The sequence below is a fragment of the Epinephelus lanceolatus genome, chromosome 20, assembly GCF_041903045.1.
Source record: "Epinephelus lanceolatus isolate andai-2023 chromosome 20, ASM4190304v1, whole genome shotgun sequence".
Classification (NCBI taxonomy): Eukaryota; Metazoa; Chordata; class Actinopteri; order Perciformes; family Serranidae; genus Epinephelus; species Epinephelus lanceolatus.
In genome coordinates, this window is record NC_135753.1 from 11,863,663 (window position 1) to 11,886,282 (window position 22,620).

Genomic DNA, 22,620 nt, shown 5'->3' on the forward strand with positions numbered 1-22,620 from the left:
GTGGCGCAGTGTTGCAGTATTTTGGTTATTGCTGCAGTCCTAGCTCTCCATGATCTAATAGAGATCAGAAAACGCAAACAGCGAAGATGAACTCTGTTTCACACAAATTGTCGCTCAGATATATGCTAGCTATCCTCTGGTAATTAGATGAAAACATGCATATATGTGATCTAAATTATAAAATCATTTTAGTGCTCAAAATAGCGACAACTTGCCACAGCGACTGCATGAGCTTATGAAGGAACACACCCTTATTAAAGTTGCGTAGCTCTCATGCCCCAGCAACAGTGTGATGCATGTTTTGCTACTTAGATTATGTCATTTTGGTGTTTTGTGGTGGTTTATTAAACATTACATTACATTTTAATTATAGATAATGTAAAACATCAGACATGTCTTCTGATTTTGCTGTGAAAGAATGTAGTGGTAGCCTGTCTTGTGTTTTGGCTGCCTGATAGTGTCATGGCATGCGTGGCTGTGCTTTGTGGATTTTAGATAGGGTTTATGCCTTGACTCACTGAGCAGATTGCCTTCCTCTGGTCAGCATGAGCTGAAAACACCTGCTGGAGGCCACACTTTTGTTGCCATGGCAACTTTTGTTGGAGTCATCTATTTTTCTTGGGAACATTTAATGGAAGGAACGCGTGGTGCTGTGAAAAATAGATTTTCATTTGTCTCTCCTCTATCTGCATCTGTGGCCGTGACAGAAAGCAGCACTGCCACTGTGAAGTCTCCACAGTCCCAGAACATTTTGTGTAGAAAGAAGAGAGAATTGTAGGTTCGATATTAATTTGTGTTTTCTGGGGTGAGAGGCAGAGCAGTTAGGAACTACTCTGTTGCTGAGGCGTTGTAACATTTGTGCCCGCTGTGTATCTGGCCAGCATTAACACTCAGTTGCGTTTTCTCTTGGAAGTGTCCTTGAACTCTTGCCTCCTGTTTTTTGTTTGTTTGGGGAGAATGAGAATAAAGAGAAGTCAGCGTTTCAGCCTGAACAATCTTAAAATGTAGATTTTTTCAGAAACAAACATACAGTAGTGACTTGTCAGCTTTTAATTCGATTAAAACAGACAGTTGCTAGAGGTCCTAGAATAGCCTAGTGTACTATTTCCCATGTGCCATTCTCAAAAGCCCTTTTATCCCTACTCACCCAATTTCTCAACAGAGGAAATCCCAGGCTGTGCACCTTGGTTGTGAGGATCACAGCTGCGAAAGATCAGGATATCTTTAAGTCAGAGGCAGCTCAGGGTAGCCTGCTGCAAATCTGCCAGGCTGATATCCTCTACAGAAGTATGCGAAAGGAAGTCTGGGCCAGGCTCAGGTTTAATTGGTTCCTTACGCTCACTCTTTATGCAGGTTCCTTAACTCACAAATCTCAAGGTTCATCAGCGTGTCAGACAGTGGGGTTCACAGAGGGCGAGGTCTGAGGATGTGTTTGACAAGCTACATGAGAGAACAAACCCCAGCGCCGTGTCGGTTAAGCGTCGGTTCACAGAGTTTACATAAGGTCATGTCATATCGGCTGACAACTCCTTAATGAAGCAGGAATCTGTCCTTGTGTTTGCCAGCGTCTGTTTGTCATCAGAGCTCTGTAACTACTGTCCACACAGTCATGCCAGGTGGCTGTCGCTGAGTAATGGCGCATACAATATTTATGGATGTTTTGGAAGAAACATATTTTACATTTAGGCTTTCAAAATATGGTTGGTTTCCTTTGGATGCTCCTGTTTAGACTTCTGCCTCATTATATAATGTGAAGCTAAACCAGGGCTATTATTTTTATGTACACAATGTAATCTTTACTCATAATAAACCATGTTATTATGTCAGTACTGACCCATACATACATGCCATTTAAATGTTTCTCTATTAAAAGTAGCAATTGCTGTCAACATAGATGTACAGTAGCTTTTGCTTGTAGTCATTGGTTAAGGCTGACGGTGTACTGTTGCTGGGGTGTCGGTAGCGTAGAGGATAGTGCCGGCGCCCCATGTACAGAGGCATTGCACTGCAGCGGCTGTGGGTTCGAATCCGGCTCACGGCCCTTTGCTGCATGTCAGCCCCCACTCTCTCTCTGTCTCCCCCGTTCACTAACTGTCCTGTCATTAAAGGCAAAAAGCCCACAAACAATAATTAAAAAAATAAATAAAATTGATTTTGCTGTGTTCTCAGTTGTCAAAGTGCCATTAAATAAAGAGCTGAAGGAACTGCAAAAATGCAGTCCCAACTAAGTGTTCAGAGTTTGTTTTTTAAAATATATATATTTATATATTTTTTACATTTAAAGTCAAAAGTTGCTGAGATGTGGGGACAGAGAACCACAGTGGCTGCAGTTTTATACTGGCTAAGCAAGGGGTTGTCAAATGTAGGATCACACGAAACTGTTGGCTTATTGCGGGTGGTTGTGTGTTTGTGGGCAGTGAACAGGGCTGTGCGAAAGTTTCAGTGAGCTTGGCTTGACTGTCTGCACACACTGCAACAATCGAAGCCAAATGAGGCACTTTCTTTCCTCCAAAACCTGTGATTTGCATGTGTGAACATGCCAAATTCAGTTGTGTTTAAAGTAACACGCCAGCTCACATTGGTGACAATTTACTAGTGATTTGTGAATAGATGGCTGTTTTGTTTGTGGTTTACATCCCAAATCATTTACAGCCTTTAACAAGCAGGCATTTGGTGATGGATGCTGCCTGAAACCTCTTGAGTGAACACTTTCACTTAAGTCCCAAGCTCCTCGAGGTAAACTTAAAATAGTCTGGATCACGCAATAAGCTGTTTTCTTTGTGCATTGGTTGCAGAGAAAGTGTACAACGCTCGGCTTGTTGATAAGCTTACCAGGGGCAGATGGTTCAGCTCTGGACACACGCTGTGTCCTTTCATGCCAGCTCACAGCGCTGATATGGTTCTCCTGTTACTCCATGCAGAGCTCCTCATGGCTTTGGATTATACTTAAGGCCCTAACCACTTAAAGCTCCCACGCAAGTGTGGAAGTGTCTAAAATTGAATGGTTTCCGGGTAATGAAAATTAGCCATGCACAGACGCGGTTTCGTCGATGGCCATATTTGCCAGCCTCAATTGGTATGTCACTGAACACTGACCCATATCTCAGAATCCACCCAATAAACTGTGGCTGTGAAAAGAAAGTGTGTAACGTGTAAAGTGAGTAGGAGCCCTGTTAAAATACTTGTTAGAGCAAGATGGGTCTGTTAGTTTGACTGGATTGGCCATCTGTTGCATCAACCACCAAGAGAAGGCCTTCAAAGATTGTGCTCTACAGAGTGAGCATACATTTGTAATAAGCTGCAATTTATTTGATGGAAATGTTACTAGGGTTTACGTGGTTTACCCCGAATCATAAAAATATTTTCCTTTTACCTGTGGTGCCTCTTATCAATCCATACTGTGTTGGTGTGAGTTGCCAAGTATTGGAGATATTGGCTGCAGAGACGGCTGCCTTTTCCATAATATACTGGATAGTGCTACAGCGTTTTATCAATCTGGACCAATATATCAATGAAATAATTAACAATCCAGTATTGTTGATGCAAAGTGAAAACGTCAATACATGTTGTTTAGGGGTGGGAATCTCTAGGCAGCTCACAATTCGATTCAATTCCGATTCCAAGGGCAACGATTTAGATTATAAAACAGAAAAACATTATTGTAATAAAGCTGGGAATACATATCCAGTGCATACAAACTGTATTACTTACTGTGGTTGAGATGACTACACTCCACCAGTCTCCTCCGGTCCATCCTCCTCATCCACAAATCTCAACAGGACTCTCCTGTCCCTCGTCGACCTCCTCGACATTTCTCCTCCAGTATTTACAAAACTATACCTGACTATAACTATCTATGAACTATAAAAAAACGAACTATTGCAAAAAGACGAACGATGGCAAAACTACGGACTATGGTGAAAACATGACGAAAACACGTCAAAAAACACGGCATAAAAAACTCAAAACCTCTCAAAAAACCACAAATACTATTATTTCCAACACTAAATATTATTTACAAAGAAAACGCCACCCAAACTCTCCTCCTGCTGTGCTCACTTCCCTCCCCTGCTCCACAGGTAATGACATCACTACTGTAATGTACCGTATATCACCACTTCTCAGCTTTCAGAATCTGTTGGAATTACGTTGATAGCGTGAATGGTCGAGGAGTTGCAGTAATTTGAAAAATAAATACAAAAATAAAATTAAAATCGATTTATGAGTTTTCCACATCGATGCTTGCATCGTTCAAGACAGAATCTTGATGCATCTAAAAATCGTTTTTCCCCCACCCCTAATGTTGTCTTTTAAGATACGTCTTTATTTTTGAAATTGTCACCACTTCTGTCCAAGCAAAACCTCCCTCCTAAACATTTAATTAGTGCTAGCAGCCTAGTGCCAGGCAGATAATGGTAAGCAGCCAAAAAAAAAAAAATATATATATATATAATAAGGATACTGACTGTCATAATCAAATCAATTGTAGACCCCTGAATTGATTAGAATCAAAATTGTATTGTGGCAGACTTTCTGATATCTCCAAATATCGTACCTTTGTCCAAGGAAATCAACATCATTTCACATCAGGATGAAACTAGTGATACACACCCGTAATAATGGAACAAGATGTCACTCGTCCACTCTGCCCCCCTACAGAAATCACCTCCCAGTTACTCAAGATAATCCACAGACCTCGTTGTCAGCAGTGTCATGTAGGAGCTGTTTTCTTTCTGCCAAACTTCACCCTTCTTCCATATCACCACACACTACTAATGGATAAGAGGCTTGTGTTCATAGCATTGCACAGTGTGAACATTTATGGAGTAATCCACAGCTTAGCTGTAACCTTAGCTAGCTCAGGTGAGCTAGCAGTATTGCGCTAATAAGCACTCTTTATACTCATGATACAGCTGTTGTTCAGGGGAATAAAAACAGTTCCTGTATGCAACTGCTCACAACAAGGTCTGTGATTTGTCTTGAGTAATGAGATCATGTTTTTTGGAAGAAGACATTGCTGTTGTGTTTCTCAAATATATTTTTTGGGCACTTTGAGCTCCACAAGCCAAGTGCCATCTAGTTTTACTATATTTGAGAGAAGGCAGACATCTTGATGGCCAATATCCCCAACGCTCAGCATATCACACCAAAACAGTCTAGACTGAAAAGTAGGTAAGAGGGGAAAAAATGTATTTTTGATTTTGGGATGAGCTGTCTCTTTAATGAAAGTCAACCATTACATTCTCATCACTCAATAATAAGGGTGCTTTTAAAGACCCTCAAGTAATATGCTATTCAGGCATATTTCAACAGTATGTGATTTAATGGTGTGGGATTTCTCTCAGCAGCACATTTTTTAGGTGTTCGTATCAGATTGCATAATGTAAAAACATTCTGTGCTCGCCAAGTTCAAGAGTCAAACTATGTGACTCATTTGCCAACGTCCTTGCTTGTGTTGCCAAGTTAGTTAAAGTACCAGATTTGCTGCTGGAGAAAGTTGCAGGTATTTAATCTATGATCCTGTGGCTCAGAATGCGCAACAGCATTTTCATAAACTTTTTTACTTCTTCAACTAACTTCGCGACTGGCTCGAGCTGGCAGTTGCAGCAAATGAAAACAGTGAGTCACTGTTGTGATAGTAGGGTTACCTGTGCAGGGCTCCAAATGACGTCTTTGCCAGAAAGCACATGCTTTGAAGTACAACTACGCTGAGTGAATCTCACTTCTGTGTGTTGGCAGTGGATTGACACACCAGTGCACTTGCTGATGCTCCTTGTATCTCACAGGCCCCCCTCAGCTCCCCAAATCCTACACGATTTTTCTTCCAGTGACTCATTTCTCCTGAGAAACAGCACTGAGATCTGATGGTATATAGAAGCATATCATATTGTGACAAATAGTGTGTTCTGCCTGGTTAGACAAGCCTAGACAAATGATTAGAGATAGGGTTGAAAAATAAGAGCTAAGAAATGCCAGGAAAAACATTGCGAAGATGATTAGTAAAGGAAGGGAAAAGGATTTAGGATGATATGTGACTGTGGCAGCCTGATCCTGTTTTGCAATGCTTGCTTTTTGGATAATTGCCAGCACGTTTTGCACTCGTTTTAGCAGGCTTCAGGACTCATACTGGGAAGTTAAAAAAAAAAACTGCAAAGAAAGGAAATTCATGGGTTTTTTTAATCAGTTATTTATGATTTATATTTCTTAAACATTGTGCAACTATTTCCTCATAGCTTCTGCAACATATTGTGCTCATAAACTATCCTGCAAGTCCAATGAGAGTTTGGGATTGTAATCCCTCCTGTTGTGAGATGTCATTTGTGATTGTGCTGAAATTTGTGTGGAAGACCCACATTACTAAAACGGCAAACCTGTGCTGTTAAATCCTGTACTTTAATGTTTGTAATATGGAATATTGGGTTGTTCTGTGGTTGATGGTCCTCTCTGAGTGAGACTGGGTATTCAAAACATCTGGAAACAAATAAAGCATGTATTAAACTCCAGCTGTATTTTTTCACCAGCTAAATCAGTCTTGTTCCTTTTTATTCCCATCATACACCAGTGTTTTATTCCTCAATACATATCCGTGTAATGAAGCAATATTTATCAAAAACAGTCTTGGTCTACTGGTTGATAAATCTGATGTTCATTTTGCCTTGGGAGTGTGAGGATGTCTCTGGGAGAAAAAGAACACTATAAGACTAAATTAGCAAAGTCTGCAGAGCTCCTTAAATAGCAGTCTATTGTAAACAGCTGTTTTCTGTCTCTCTTGCAGGAGCACCATCTCCAGCGGGCCATCTCGGCGCAGCAGGTATATGGCGAGAAGCGGGACAACATGGTTATCCCCGTCCCCGAGGCAGAGCGCAACATCACGCACTACGAGTCCCTCTACCCCGGGGAGTTCAAGATGCCAAAGCAGCTTATTCACATACAGCGTGAGTAGCGGGCCGCTTGCAACAGGATTATCCTCTTAGCTGTGTTAGTGGCCTGTGAGCACGTGGTGATGTTGTTGCTGTTTGGATGCACTGGGAGATGGTTTCAGGGGGTTTGTGCTGCTGATGGAGAGATTTGTGTTTGAGTTTGGGGTTTGTAGAGCAGTTAGTTATTGTGGTTGTGAGGTCAGTGCACCTGGCTGCTAAATGCAGCATTTGTGTCAGATCATGTGCTTAAAAAAAAAAAGAAGTAGAGCTGTCATATAGAGTCTCAGTGTGGACACTTGTGGATATCACTAGCATGTGTGGGTAATCAAACACAGCAGTGTTGCAGATTTCATGTGGGAAAGGGACATCTGCATGTCTGTCTCGACTAGGGTTGGGATCCGGATCTGGTTCTTTTTTGGAACCGGGTCAAAAGTTCCGGAACCGGTTCCATCACATTTGGCGTAACGGTTCCTGCAAACGGTTCCTAGATTGTTTTAAAAAAAAACAAAAAAAAACAAAAAACGTCACGTGCATTTCCATTAGAGTGCGGCACGGGCCGCATATTTCTGTCCGAACCCGACCAAGCGCAACATTATCTAATCACTAAAGCACTGAGTTTGTGTTACACAGTTGTCATGGTTACAGGCTATTTAACAGGCCAGGCGTGTACCGTGGGTGCTCAGCAGAGAGAGACCTCCGTGTTTGAGACGGGAGCGGGCGGTGGGAGGTCCGACACTTCCAGCGTGGGGAGAGGGAGGAATATAACAAAATAAGATAAAATAGGAGACACCTGTCTCCCTCTTTTATTTAATTTTCAGCGTTTAATCAAAGCGGAGGCGGGCGGCTGGAGATCCGCTTCCAGCGAGGGGAGCGGTAGAAACAAACAGCCAGTGTGTGTCTGTGTGTGTTATGTTCAGGTGTTGTCACGTAAATAACAGTGCCAAAGCATGAATGCATATAAGTAGGCTATTTTTTATTACATTGTTGTGGTTAATTTTAATAGTGTTACTGTAGAAATCAGAGAATCACTTTTTGTTGTTATATATTCTCAGGGAGATGATACAAGCTCTAAATCTGAAATACACACCACACACAAATCTGTAGCCTATTTTCATCTAATTGTACTGTGCATCAGTTAGAATAAAGTTTTTGTATTTGTATGATTGCATTTGTGTTTCTTATATACTTAGCACGTATAATGAATATAATGTAGGAATCGGTAAGAGGAATCGCTAAGAATTTGGAGCGTTAAGAAGGAATCGGTAAGGAATTGGACCGTTAAGAAGGAATCGGTAAGGAATCGGAATCGTTAAAATCCTAACGAGTCCCAACCCTAGTCTCGACACACAACCGTGTGCTACATTGGAACTGTTGTTGTCCCCAGAGAGTATGATAGCAGATCTGTGATTTCAGAAAATGTTTGAATGTGTTTGAGCAGTCTCCACGGGTGAGACAAATTAAAGGTCAGTAGGTTATTGGGGGAGATTGAAAGGAGAAGTGCACCAACAGAACGCCCTGTTCAAAAATGAATTTGGCATATTGGCACAGGCGAAATAATACGTTTGCAACCAAAATGAAGTGCTGCGTGTGCTGTCTATCACCAGTGTTACTGCCTAATACTTGACACATCCGTCTGTGCAAATATTTTACACACACTCAAATGCTGTTACCAGCATCTGGTCAACAGTGACATGATACTCGTGGCAGTTTGTGCAAGAGTGGTTTGTTTTCTGGTTCCTACAATGATTACAAAAGTTCCCTCATCTGCAGGGATGGCATTAAACAAAGATGTATTCTACATATGAGAACAAATCCGGTGTGTTTTGCTGTATACTGCAGCCATTAAATGCGCTGTGTCTGATTTCGCAACATGTAAACCCAGGGACTGCTCTAGCAGATATTTTCACTATAATTTTCAGCTCACTCACTCTTTCTGTTATCTAACAGTTTAAATATGGGGTGGTGAGAGGGAATGCATACCTTTCCAAATGCTTCAGGTTTTGACAGGTTAATGTGTTTATTAGAGTGCAGCTCTGAGAGTGACAGTGCAGTAAACATATGCTTTTTGTCCAGTGATCACAATAGCTGATGGATTACAACAGACAGTCATTTTCCACATTATATCAGGCTAATATGTTACGGTCTGGAGAATCTCCAGGCCATGGCTGGAAATTCTGGCAAGACTGACTGGTAGGGCAGAAAACCTTAGCCACAGGCAGTATTTATGAGCAAGTGGCTGGTTAAGTTCCCGGCCTGGATCCTGGTGTTTGTCCTGAAGCACTGCTTCATTGCGTTGGTGAGGGCACATGACCATGCACAGGCACAGTGCTTTGTCATGATTAAAATAGTGTGCTTATTTTTTGAAGGTTGGCAGTAGTCTGAAGATAAAGGCGTCTGCATTTCATACCCAGTGGCCTGTGTTTATTGACTTTGCCTGAAATGTACTGCTTCTTAAGTCCAAAATGACTATGCATTATGAAATCATGACATGGCACTTTTTCACTTTTGTTCTCAAAACACACTTTTTTATTTATTTCCATCCAACTCATCTTATTCAACAAATGCTACAGAATTTCTGCACATTGTGAATTTGTCCGTGTAAGGTAAAGAGCTGAGTAATGAAGTATGTTAAATATGCTTCAATATGTCATAATTATTTAGTAATACATCATCAGGTTCATGCACAGTGCAGCCTGCTCAGGCATTGTTTACAGAAGCGCTGTTGTGTCTACTTCAGGCAGTCCTGTTCCTGGCAATGCCTTTGAATTAATGTGTCTGTGTCTGTCTCTTTAGTAACAAACTCCTCTCCATCTCACAGCTTTCAGTTTGGATACAGAGCAGCCAGACTACGACCTAGATTCAGAGGATGAGACGTTTGTGAATAAGCTGAAGAAGAAAATGGAAATCACGGCGCTGCAGTTTGAAGAAATGATCGACCGACTGGAGAAAGGCAGCGGACAGCAGGTATTTGTCAGTCTGTGTGGGGGAAGGAACTGGTTTGCACGGTATTTGCACAAACACATCTCTGGTTTTGCTTTTACACAGACTAAGTAAGCTAACTGAGTCAGACTGTGCTTTACTCTCTGGTTTTGACCCTGTAATTTAGTAATTCAAGAGGTGGGTCATTGCCTTAGTGGTTGGTTTCTTTAATAGTTATGAAAAGCTACTGCATTTGTGCACTGAGCTGTTGCATGGAGTTCTTGTCATCTCTGACTAATACGTAGGCTACTTAAAGTCATACAACTGTCAAACTTAGAAGTATGAGTTTATGACATGTGCCTGAAGGCAACGCAACTCCTCCACACTGCTGAAAGCCAAAAAAGGATTGTTTTGTAGTATTTATGGCTGTTTGAAATGACTGCAGCTTGTTTAAAATGCTGGGTTCCTCTGTACTGTTTATTATGTTATTATACATGCAACAAATGAGTCCCATCAATCGTCACAGTTCTGAGGCTCTGAGCGTTGCACTGACTTGGTCTCTCCTGTGTTACTCTGCAGCTCGTCAGTCTCCAGGAGGCCAAACTGCTGCTGAAGGAGGACGACGAGCTGATCAAGGAGGTGTTTGACTACTGGAGCCGAAAGAGGAAAACCTGCAAGGGTGGCTCCCTCATCCCCAACGTCAAGCAGGAGAAGCGGGATGGCTCTAGCACCAGCGACCCCTATGTGGCCTTCCGCCGACGGACGGAGAAGATGCAGACTAGGAAGGTAGGAATCAGCAGCCAGGATAATGAGGCAGACAACAAGGCATATAGGGGAAATTGTGCTGTCTTGGTGGCCTAGTAGCAGGAGACTCTGTAACTTGATGTCTGAAAAAGTTTCAGCATCAATGGGATCACTTTATGCCTGAATTATCACTGTTCCATTTTCAGAACCGAAAGAATGACGAGGCGTCATATGAGAAGATGCTGAAACTGCGCAGGGACCTGAGCCGAGCTGTCACCATCCTGGAGATGATCAAGAGGAGGGAAAAGAGCAAGAGGGAACTGCTGCACCTCACACTGGAGATAGTGGAGAAGAGGTAAGAAAGACCAGCGAGTGAAATTGGCCCAGAGAGAGTTTGGCAGCGGTTGTTAGGGTTGTCTGAACTGCATCAGCTACCTTGTTAGGCAAGTAGTTGCTATTAGGAGGCTTTTTCACTGGGATTTATAATGCAAGAGTGTGATAAAGGCATGCTTCACTTGTCTGATTAGATGACAGATGTTCATGAACAGATATCCTTTTTTTTTGATATAATATTGTTTGATGCAGCTGTGCTCCTGTTCTCCCCAGCAGTGTTTTGGAAATGGTTTCTGATAAGGTTTTAAAGCACTAATTGTTCAACTCCAGAAAGCTGAGAAGGTGACTGTGTCAGACCTTTAACTGCGTGCGGTGTTTTGGATGGCTTATGTGGTTAACCTTCATGTTTGATTAGGCTTTTGTTTACTCGTCAAGCTGAAATCCCAAGTAGAGGCCATTAGGACACTTGTCTGCAAGATTGATAGTGTAAAAGAGTCAACCACATATTTTCTGTAAAGTCAGGCTCTGCTGCTTGTGTTAATTAGGGGCACAGTTATGCACACACTGTTTTGCATGCATTATCAATTTAGAGTTCACCCTGTTTTATTCAGTAGTGTCAGGAGCAAATTAGCTTATTGACTTCTCTGCGGCTGCTGGAATCTTTCCTCCCAGTCTGTTCAGAAGTACACTAGACTACATGTTTGTATTATTTTGTGTTGTAATCATTTTCTTTCCTTTCCTTTTCCAAGCTCCTCTATGAATTGTTCTTTGTTTCCCCCAGTGGAGCCTTTGTGAGCCATCTAAACATGACATGCGAATAGAATGAATTTGCTCTGAAAGTAGCTGTCAGTGTGAGCTTAAATTGGACCCCTCTCCTTGAAGTGCTTTTGATTTGTAGTGACATTTCAATTTCCTCTTGTTATCCCAGCCTGGTTTCTGCCTGCGCATCACTGCCAGTGTTCACTCCCAGATTGGACCACTCTATTCTCAATAGATAGCTTCTCCAGCCCACTTCATGATATTATGCTGGTGTAGATAGTGACCCAGGTGTACAGCATGGTGTGTATGTAGCCTGACAGTAGCGTGTTTTGCCATGTCCCTACGCACTGACGTTGGGGTACTTTTGGGGTACTTTTTGTCAGTTGCAGTATGAATCACAATACAGTATGCACAAGTTTTAGTCCAGATTTCATACTGGACTGTTAATGTAAAAGGTATTTTTGTACCTGTACTTATAGTACTGGGACCTGTTTCTGTGAATTCATAAGTAGTGGTTAAATTTAACCATGAAATAATCTCTAAATCCGTCCTGCAGTTGATTTGTAAGTATCACTCCTTTTCTCTGTGTCCCCCAGGAATGCAATGCCAGACTTTGGCAGCGAGGTGATGGCAGAGGCACTTGCACAGCGAGCTCTGGTGAAGCCTGTCTACACCATCCCCATCATTCCCCCGTCCAGCAGTAACCAGTACAGACACCAGGACCACTTGGATATGAAGGACTACAAGAAAGTAAGGCCGCCTGCATTCACAACACAGTGGCTCCCTCCTAATAATGTCAGGAAGAGAATGGGAAATGATTTCCAGAGAAAATATTATTGACTTCACATTTGTCCTTCACTTGATTCAATTCACACGTTGATGATGGATTGAAGTGGGGAGCTGTATAATGCTGTAAACTGTACTTGTCATTGAGCACTGACTCACAGGAGATCTTGACATTGTCATTGTTGGCAAGATGGATAATTTATAGGGGCCTATTATGCTTTTCCTTTGTCAGATGCTCATAGTAAATGTGGGCAAAGTTTCAAATAATGAGGTAATGGTATGTAAATGTAATCCCTGTGAGCAGAAACCTCAAGTTTCAGCCTGCTCTGAATACTCTGTCTGTCTGTTTTTTCCACTTTGCCTACCAAATTACATCAGCTTTTGACAGATTTCTTTATATTGTCACCTGCTCTAACAAGTTACTGCAAGTGTTTACATTATGTAGCCAAAACTGCTACATGAAGCTACATGCTAGCGTCAGGGAAACGTGTAATCTTGGTTGCCGATGTTAATATCTCCTTGATTTAGGATCATCACAGGATCATCTTGCTGCAACACACACTGTTTTTTATACGGTAGAAACCAATCAGAGCAGGCTGGGCTTTTCCAGGAAGAACATAAAGAGAAGGGTGTTAAACAGCGTCTCAGACAGTGGATGAATACAGGTGTTGTAGCACAGACAGTATGAGGAAAATGAAGTGGTTTTTGAACACTAAAGCATGTAAACATTTCCAGTAGAGGCCCAAAATACAAGTATAAACCTGAAAATTTGCATAATAGGACCCTTTTAAACAGCAGCTAGATACAAATTATTGAAAACCATTGCTACACTGAGAGTCATTGGGATACATAGTTTTTTGTGTGTGTGTGTGTGTATATATATATATATATATATATATATATATATATATATATATATATAGAAATAAATGTTACTGTATGCCTCACCATGTACAGTTCAAGTTTTCTCATGTATGTGTAAATTTCCTCAGGAAAATGGTTTCACTTTTTTTCACTTTTTTTAGATATAGTAGTGCACATTTATGACGAATTAGTTTTATCAGGCCCCTCGGACAAAAAGACTGACAGTTGTGCATGAAGTTATGTACATTCTGATAATCAGAGTTATGTCATTGAGGCAGTAGGGTACATACTTAATCTGCTGACTCCTTCAAACTCGAAACATTTCATGTTAAGTTGCCATATGCTTCGACAATGTAGCACTTCATTACACAGCAGTACTGTGAACTCTGCGTCACCTCTTCTCATTATAACTTCATTAGCTCCTGTGTCCAACAACCCTCCCCCCGCCCTGCAGGGAGGCAACTATTTCTCCCTTTTTCATTCCACCCCCTTTTCCTCTACCAGCTGGTTGACTTTTCCCTTTTGTTTACTGACGCTCAGATTTGGTTTAACTCTGCCCCCTCCTCACTCATCACTCTAACCCTCACTCCTTGCGCTGATTTGACACAGCAGTTCTACGCTGTAGAGTCCCTGCCTCTGTGTTTGCTTTGTCCCCTTCGTCTAAGGACTGAATAGGATTTGACTAATCCTCGTAGAGTTGGAGTCTGTTCAGACAGGGAGGGGTCGTCCCACTGGGGAAGTTGGGGTGAACGGTGGCACGGGTTGGATTGGGGGGGGGGGGGGGGGGGGCAGCCATCTGGCTCAGCAGCGGCATCTGGCACATGCTGCCATCTGCATATCAATGCCTCTTTTACTCACTGTTGTTTCTGCACACACTCCTCGCCTGTGCATAGACCACCAACACCACGCTGCCACTAACAGTATTGCTCTGCATCTTGAAATGCCTTTCTGATTACGCGGACTGTAGTATAAACACTAAGCACGGTTTCCCACTTGTCCTCACAGCCGGAGAAGACGGAGGCAGTACGAACCAAAAGGCAATATGTAAAGAAACCCAAGATCCCTCCTTTGTCGGCACCTCAACATTCAGGGCCCTCGGTGTTTAATCCCAAGGACCTCAACCAGTATGATTTCCCCAGCTCAGATGAAGAACCCTTCTCACAGGTAATTATTTTCAGATGAGTGTGAGTTGATTTTGTTATGACATGGTTTCACTTTTCATGTGGGTACTAATATCAAAAATGAACAAACAAGGAACAGAAAACAAGAGCTGCCATCACCCACCCAAAAACTATTTGTTGTAAAGCAACTCTAAACATCATGCTGATTTTGTCAAGCATTAAAAGGGTGTAATTTCACATCCTAAAATATTCATTTATTTTGTTTTTCTTGTATAGATCCATTCAGGTTCCTCAGAGGCAGAAGAGGAGAATGACCCAGATGGCTGCTATGCGTTTAGGAGGAAGGCCGGCTGTCAGTACTATGCTGTGAGTGCCCTCCTGTGACTCCCCGTGCTTCTATTTATAGTGCCAACAGCAGGCTGGCCAGTCTGGCTGCCCTGGCTGTTAGTCTTCCACACTCTGCTGGACACAACAATGCAATAACAAAGACTCCCCTTTTTCTCTTCCCAATGTCTCTCCTTTCTCTCTGTTTAAATATGTGACATCTTCTCTCCCCTGTTTTCTCTCCCTGCATCTCCTCTTCATCTTCCCACAGTCTCGTCCAGACAAGAATGGCAACTGGCCCTGGGTAAGCCCGTCAGAGGGTGGGCTTGGCGACCCACGCTTCCGCTTCTGTCTGACCTCGCTGAACATGCCACGGCGCTGCATAGGTTTGGCACGGCGCCGTGTGGGCAGAGGGGGCAGGTGAGTTCCATGTGGCTGTTTTGGCTTCCTCACACTTGATTTGATTAGTAATGCTTGGATTCCTCCACAGGTACAGAAGCAGATTAAAAGTGGATTGTTTCCAAATCGTGGAAGTTTGGCTCAATTGAAAATTCTGATGTGTGCAAGACTTTATATTTAGTGGAGCTTTAAATCCACTCTTTCACATTTTTGTCATTTGTGATGTAAAGATTAAGTATGATATAATCAGCATGTACCTCTGTCACTATGTATTCATTACATTCATGAAAACTACAATTTCAGTGAAGAAAATGAAGTCTGAGAAAATGTTGAAATTTGAAATGAAATGTGTGTAGGAATGCTGCCAGTACCAATACTGAGCAGGGGAAATTCAGCCAAGCGTTGGCTGTATCTGCTGCGGTTGTTTACCATACCAGCTCTTTGGCAGGTTACCAGCGATCATTTGGCGGGCACATTCTTTTATGAATATCAAGCTGGCTGGTAAAGTGATGAACATGACAGTCCCATTTTGGGATTCACCTGTCACTGTGGCCTGCAGACAAATCAGAAAACTTTGCTACCGCTGAGTTCAAGCAGCAGCACGTCCTGCAGCTTTGTCTCATATCTCCTCAGTAATTACACAGACGATTGAATAAAACACACTGACTGGAGGAGTTAGCCAGCGGCTTCCACGGTGCCAGGTGTTGTCGAGGCAGTATCTGTTTCACAGGCGCACATGAGATTAGCAATGTTCTGCTTCTCTCTGCAGTCAACTTTCTCACCTGCCCTTAGGGAGACTGATGGACTGGTCTATCTCTGAATTTAAAAGTCCACTTCAATATGAGGTGTACTTATGATAGCAATACTTGATAATGTTAGAATACAGGGAGCTTGGTATGTTTGGTTAGGCAAAGGAGCAGTGTGTCTGTGCTCTATTGGTTGTTCTATTTGTTGTTCTTTCCAACATGGGTCCAGAGTTAAATATCTTAACACAGATCTCCATAAAATCTAGCACAGACATTCTTATGGCTTTAGTTATTCCCTGAGGTTTCAGCCAGCACTGCACAATTTACAATTGTTCAACACCTAAAAATCTTACTGGACAGTTTTGCTAAGGTACCAGTCTCATGCCTAACTGAAAAAGATTTTAGCCAGACTACAGAGTCCTTCACCGGGTCAGGTGTCCACAAAAGTTGTGTAACAAGTACAAAATGCATTTATATAGATTCACAGGCACTTGGCACGTGGATTTTTTTCACCTACCGATCCCCTTGGCCGATGAGGCCAGAAGTTTACTTTAGACACAGCAGCAAAATTATTATTTCTTTTCGAAGTGTGTGTTACTTTGCATTATGTCAGCAACAAGTTGGAGCTCATTGAGAGTGTGCTTTTCATGTCTGAATGCGATAGTGTCTTTCGCAAAATATTGTAATGGCACAGCAGTGTATCTAATCACGTGTCGGCTTACGGAAATTTTATCAACATGTCAGGGCTGGTCTTGATTTGTCTTAGTCATAGTAACGGGTATCAGGTTGGTCCCGGTACTGAGCTTTGCAAGTGCATGTTTGCAGAACTGCCCCCCTCAGCAATGTTGGCTGTTTTTTCTGGATTTTACAAAGCACATCAGTGCAGCTGTAATCTTTGTCTTGTTCCCTTACATAAGTGTTCTGTACTCATGGCAGAACTGCATGTTTTTGTCCTGTTTTTTTTTTTTTTTTTTTTTGTGCAATACCCAGCTATACTTGGTACTGGCCCAGTGGACGTTATAATTACATGAATGGTATGCAGGAAATAGCTACACTTGTGCAATACTCCATAACCAAAGGATGAGGATGTTGTTATGTGCTGATAATGACTACAGCATGTTTTCCATTGTATCTGACCTCAGATGACTCTAATGGTTTTTAACAGCTCGCTGATGGGGATTTATTTTAATGAGTTTTGGGTTTGTTTCAGGATCTTGTTGGACAGAGCGCACACAGATCTCGACAGCATCTGTCAGAGCCTGGACTCTGACCCGGAGCCCGAACCACTTGCCTCACCACTTCCAAGTTCTCCGCTCCGCAACTCCAACGCCAGTACCTCAGAAACCAATACCTCGGACCCAACCAGCTCCTCCCACCTTCCCTCCTCCTCATCACCCCTGTCGTCATCATCGCCAACACCTATGGACCTCAGCCAGATTCTTTTGAACATTAAATCTTGCCGCTGGAGGCACTTCAGACCACGGACGCTATCCCATCACCCCTTGGGTGGAGGAGACTTGTCTCGCAGAGGATTTAGGGATTTTAGCCGGACAGCGTCAGGACTAACCCGGACCCTGTCTGGAGGAGCCAGCTCCCAGAACCGCACCGGCCCAGCCCCCACCCCTGTCAATGGTGAGTCAGTTGTTTCCTCTGCCATGCTGCTCACTGTTTTCTTTTACTTTGGCATTGTACGTCCTGAAGTTGTACAGCTAAATGTTTTCATTGGTCTGAACACCAAGTGGAACAGTTAATTTTGTTGCTTTATTGCGATGTAAGCAAAGGCGGCTTGGCATCACAAGGATCGAATTTAATATAGTGTTGATAAGCTGTCAGTCTTTGAGGTTGGTGATTCTGGCAGCACTTTCTGGGAGTAAATTTAGCAAAGCCTGATCGCCCTTTGTGCACTCTATGCTGTAATTAAAGTAGCTGAATCAGTCTGAACACCAGTCAGAAATACAGTTTGTCTTCAGTTCGTTTTGCAACTGCTGCTATCAGATGTCAACATCAATCTCTTTGAACTCAAGGTGCTTTCTCAGGGCCTGTGGTCCAGTACACTTTAGGCCATGTTATGACTCTGGATTCTGTCTTCTTTATTTATTGTATGGAGGATTAGATGAGCCTTGCTAATTTTTATTGATTTTATATTGTTTTAGAGCGCTTTCAGGTTGTCTTATAGTTTGTTTTAGAGTGTGATCTGTTATGGGAACTTGTAATATTGCTGCCTATATTGGCCTACACGCTTGGAAAAGAAGTTGCCTGCTCACTAATTAGCAACAATGTCTACAATAGCCTAGTAAAACCAGACAGATTAAAGGTGCTCAATGGAGTTTTCTTCCAAGCCAACAGACGTTGTGTTTACATTCAGCGTTTCTTACCAAATGCGTTGTGTGTATCCTCAAGGCCTTACACATGTGATAAATGTATTTCCTTGCAAAGCTGGGGTTCTTTGCCTCTGCACAGCTGTGGCCCGAAGCCTTATATTATTGGGTTATGTATTCGTACAGTCATATGTTCCTTTGAGCACCCTATCCTTGTGAGCTCAACATCTCAAGAACAGTTTATAGGGGATTCCTCAGATTGGGTACATACTTCCACCTGAGCTCAAAGATGAACTCATTAGATCATGGGAGTCAAGGGTCATTGTGGTCTCACAGAGCATGTTGTCGGCCAGAACTCAGTAATTCATACGGTAATCATGGCAAAATTTCACACAAATGTCTAATATGATAAAACGATAAAGTGATGACATTTTAATATGCAAAAGGTCAGCTTCTCTGTGACATCATAATGTTCTGCACGTCTTTGGTCATTATTCAACGTCATAACTCAGGAGCAGAAGGGGAGACATTTGGACAGATTAATTAATTAATTAATTGGTGACACTAATCTTGGGTATCCACTTTGGAACTGTGCTGATTGTATAGTGTTTGGTTGAAGATATGTGGAAGCAACCATGTTGTAGAATTTGTAGTTTCTTTGCAGAAACATCCATATTTGAAGCATTGTCTACTGTACGTATGAGTCTGGACACACATGGATGTAAACTGTAACTGCAACTGCAACTTAACTTGTTGGCAAAGGTATACAACCGTGAGGTGGTAATCCCAGTGCTTTGAATATATAAAATCCTGCGTTGTTAACACATGTTTACTAGCTCTCTTCCTCCTTTTCTTCTTTGCCTTTGACGTATTGATATGCTTCGCTGCATAGCAAAGCAACTGTCATTGGCAGAACTGTGTGAAACGGCCGCAGGAATTTATATTGCATCACCTGTGTGCTTGTGCTTCATTGTATGAGTGCATCCACTTGTAAAAACATTGCTCCATAGCGCTGCTAATAGTCAAAAACTCCACAGTATACCCCTTAAAAGGTGTAACTGCCTCAGTACGAATGACATAGCAAAACCTCTAACGTCTCATGGGACATATTGTCATAACAGCCAACACTTATAGAGGCTCAATGAATAAATAATGACAGCCTCATAGTGTCAGGTATATAGACTGTTAAGAGCGCAGTCAGATGGTGTGGCAGGACAGGCTGCCTGCTCTGACCATTAGAGGATCCTCTCTGTAGGACTTCAGCTCTTCATCTCTTTGTACAGAGAACAGAAAACACAGGGAACTGCCTTTGTGGTGTGCATGTGGAGGGCTGTAATTGAAAAAATTCTCCATGCATAAAATTATGTGAGGTGCTATTGTTTTATTGATTTTCTGCATGTGAATATTCAATGGTTAGAAAAAAAAAATGTTTGATTTAAAATCCAGCTCAGTTGTTGTCTAGTTGAGGCTTGCTGCTGCTCTTGTGCAACACATTTTGATGAGGCACCTCAAAGGTAGATTGCTGTGCTCCAGCCGGGCTCCCATGCTGCTGGTAAATCACATGAACTCTTTGCTTTCAGCCCTCTCTCCATATTATAATACATTAATTCCTGCTCCCATGGCTTGGGGGAGTCAATTAGAAATGGTTGTGTATAAATAGATTCATGAGTGCGCTGGTGTGAGTCTGGGCTGGTGGCTGTAGAAAGGGTAACTTAGTGAATATTTGAACCACACTGGGCTGGTTCAGGACAATAGCAGGATGTCGAGCAATTTCAAGGGACATTAAGTTATCTAAAACGTGGCCCATAACTTTTTAGTCTCTGGATACTTTTACATTTACTTTTGTTTAGGTTTCATTATTCCCTTGGTGTCAGTGCAGTCAGACATTATGGGTTTTCTACATAAATCTTCATAGTGTAATAAGTGAGGAATATGTGTAGAATTTGTTTTCCCAGTTATTTTGTATTGCTGCTAACGTATTTCACTTTGCGATAAAGTTATGAAATTGTTTGCTGCTAAAGGTATCAAGTTTAGGAATAAGTGTTAAGGATTAGAAGGCAACTTATTTATGTTTTTCATCTTTGTGATCAATGTCTGCATTTAGAGAAATAATAAATAGTTGCTGCCTTGAGGGTTATTTCAGTAATTAAAGTGAAATGGGGTTGAAAATATATAATTTGTTGTAGATTAAGCCCACAGCATGGAGTCATGAGTGGGTGTTGCTTTGTTTCGGAGGTTTTCTAAAGAGAGCCATTTATCTCAGGCCTAATTTTATCACATACTGATGTAGGAATGAAGTATTTTTCTTCCTTTCCTCCCTTGGTTGGAGCAGGTGAATTCTAGCTGTCAGTGAAGACTTCTCTGTTGCATCATGCTTTTGGTTGGTCCTTGTCCATGTTGTTAACAACAGTGGATTTCAGCCTATTGTTTTTTGAATAATTTGAAAAACTACTGGCTAGTATTTTCCTCAGAGTGCACTGAAAGATTTCCTCTGACATGTTGAGGCAATGGTACAAGATTCTGGTATTGGAAGCTTTGTGGTTTCTGTTCGTAGTCCAAGTAGTATTGAACATTCAAGTTTGAGTGGGCTTTGTTTGCCTGCAGGTAAACGGTGGAGAGCAAAAGAGGCGGAACACATCGGTCAGAATGCAATCTTGAAACCCATCGGCTATCATCTGATGAAGATCTGGGTTTTTATTAGCTTTTTTTTTCCAATTTATCTCCATGTTGTGACTAACTGAAATGTTTGTCTGGACCTGTCTCAAGATGCTTATCAAACTGTAAACAATGACTGGTGCACCGAAGAGGAATTGCTGGCCTGGATATCTGCTGGCTACACCAGATGTCTGGAAATATTGTCCATTGCCCCCAGAGGCTTTAGCTTCGTCAGATGATAGCCAATGGGTTCTGAAATTGATAACTGGGTATTTTTATGCCTTTTGTGAAAGACAAGTTGACATGCAACATAAGGGGAAAATGGATGCAGGCTAAGTGATAAAATTAATGTAATTAATTATTGTGCAAGCTCGCTTACTGTCACATAACAAGGTTTCCCACACATTAATTTATTTGTTGCAGCTTGCCACGATTAAAACATCCATGAATTGTTGGAGGTGGACCATTCATTAACAGTAGGGATGTCGGATCGGGTATCGGCTCTGATCACTTTATTTTTACAAAATCGGAATTGGTAATAAAAGATCGGAGGAATCAAAACAACAAAAATGGCCAAGTTTTTCATCTATGTTGTTCATTGTTGCCTCCGCTTTCCAATGTATAAAAATATAGGCCTATTTTGTTTGTTGAAGACAAGAAGAAGATATTGAATTTGTTTACATTTTGTGCTGCTGAACCACCGATAAGCTTTTTGGATACTATTTAAATAAAAAACAAACCTTATGGGACAATCTTTTTTTTTTTTCTTTCTTTCTTTCTTAATGCTTTGCAAAGTATCGGATCAGACTCCGTATCGGACTCGGTTTCAATATAAAGGACTCAGTATCGGATCAGATAGAAAAAAAAATAAAAAATTGTGATCGGGACATCCCTAATTAACAGCACTGTTGGAATATATTAACTGTGCGATTATTTGTGGCACTACATTGTGCTGTGCTGCGTTCGTGGACGCACAGAACAGAATTTAGACACAGGACACAGAATGATACAAAAAGACAAACAGGCTCGTTTACTGAGGTTTAATACCCAGCCCTGATTCTGATACCATTTTGAAATCTCTTTGTGTAGATGTTCACATTTGTAGTAATGTCAGATTGGTGATTTGTTATTAGTTTATTGCTCTAGCCTAATGCTGTGTCACATCAGAACAGCATGGCAAACTACATTATTGCAGAGTCGCTGTTGAAGTGTCACTTATAGCTTGTGTGTGTGTCTGTGTCTGTGTCTGTGTGTCTGTGTGTCTGTGTGTGTGTGTGTGTGTGTGTGTGCTCCTTGCGACAAAGCCCCAGAATGATTTTTCATCTTAATTTTGTATCAACTTTTAAACTTATCTAAGCTTTTGATCAATGACTGATTCTCATTTTAACGTTACATTACATTTCATTCACCCATTGCATCCCCATGTGTTGAGCAATTCACAGAAAGCTAGCATAGCATCACCTAACTTAGCTAAATAACACAGTGGCACAGCTAGAAACAAAAACATGGTTGGTCGATGCATCACCACGTTATTGGAGTGCTGAAAAAAGTTGAGGTGAGGTGAGTTGAAGTGTTTGGTGTGAGTTTGTTGTTTCATGAGCCTGTTGCTGTGTTGCTCACTGTGTGGACACAGTATAGGAGTTCTATTTCTGATAGTGAAATACACATGAAACATGCTCCCATCCCATTTGTTGTTTGGCTCTGGCTTAACTCCTCCCCGACACAAAGCAAC

General features: G+C 41.8%; 1 protein-coding gene across 2 annotated transcripts in view; it reads left to right on the plus strand.

Moving 5' to 3' along the window:
- Positions 1–22,620, plus strand: part of LOC117264721 (enhancer of polycomb 1a) — a 38,637-nt gene that overhangs the window by 11,014 nt on the left and 5,003 nt on the right. For both annotated transcript variants that reach the window (XM_033638917.2, XM_033638916.2), the window contains 9 exons: positions 6,776–6,935; positions 9,739–9,884; positions 10,419–10,625; positions 10,790–10,938; positions 12,272–12,425; positions 14,331–14,489; positions 14,723–14,812; positions 15,042–15,190; positions 17,126–17,547. In XM_033638917.2, coding sequence (XP_033494808.1) covers positions 6,836–6,935; positions 9,739–9,884; positions 10,419–10,625; positions 10,790–10,938; positions 12,272–12,425; positions 14,331–14,489; positions 14,723–14,812; positions 15,042–15,190; positions 17,126–17,547 — 1,576 coding nt within the window. In that variant the 5' untranslated portion in view covers positions 6,776–6,835. The remainder of the gene's footprint in view (positions 1–6,775; positions 6,936–9,738; positions 9,885–10,418; positions 10,626–10,789; positions 10,939–12,271; positions 12,426–14,330; positions 14,490–14,722; positions 14,813–15,041; positions 15,191–17,125; positions 17,548–22,620) is intronic.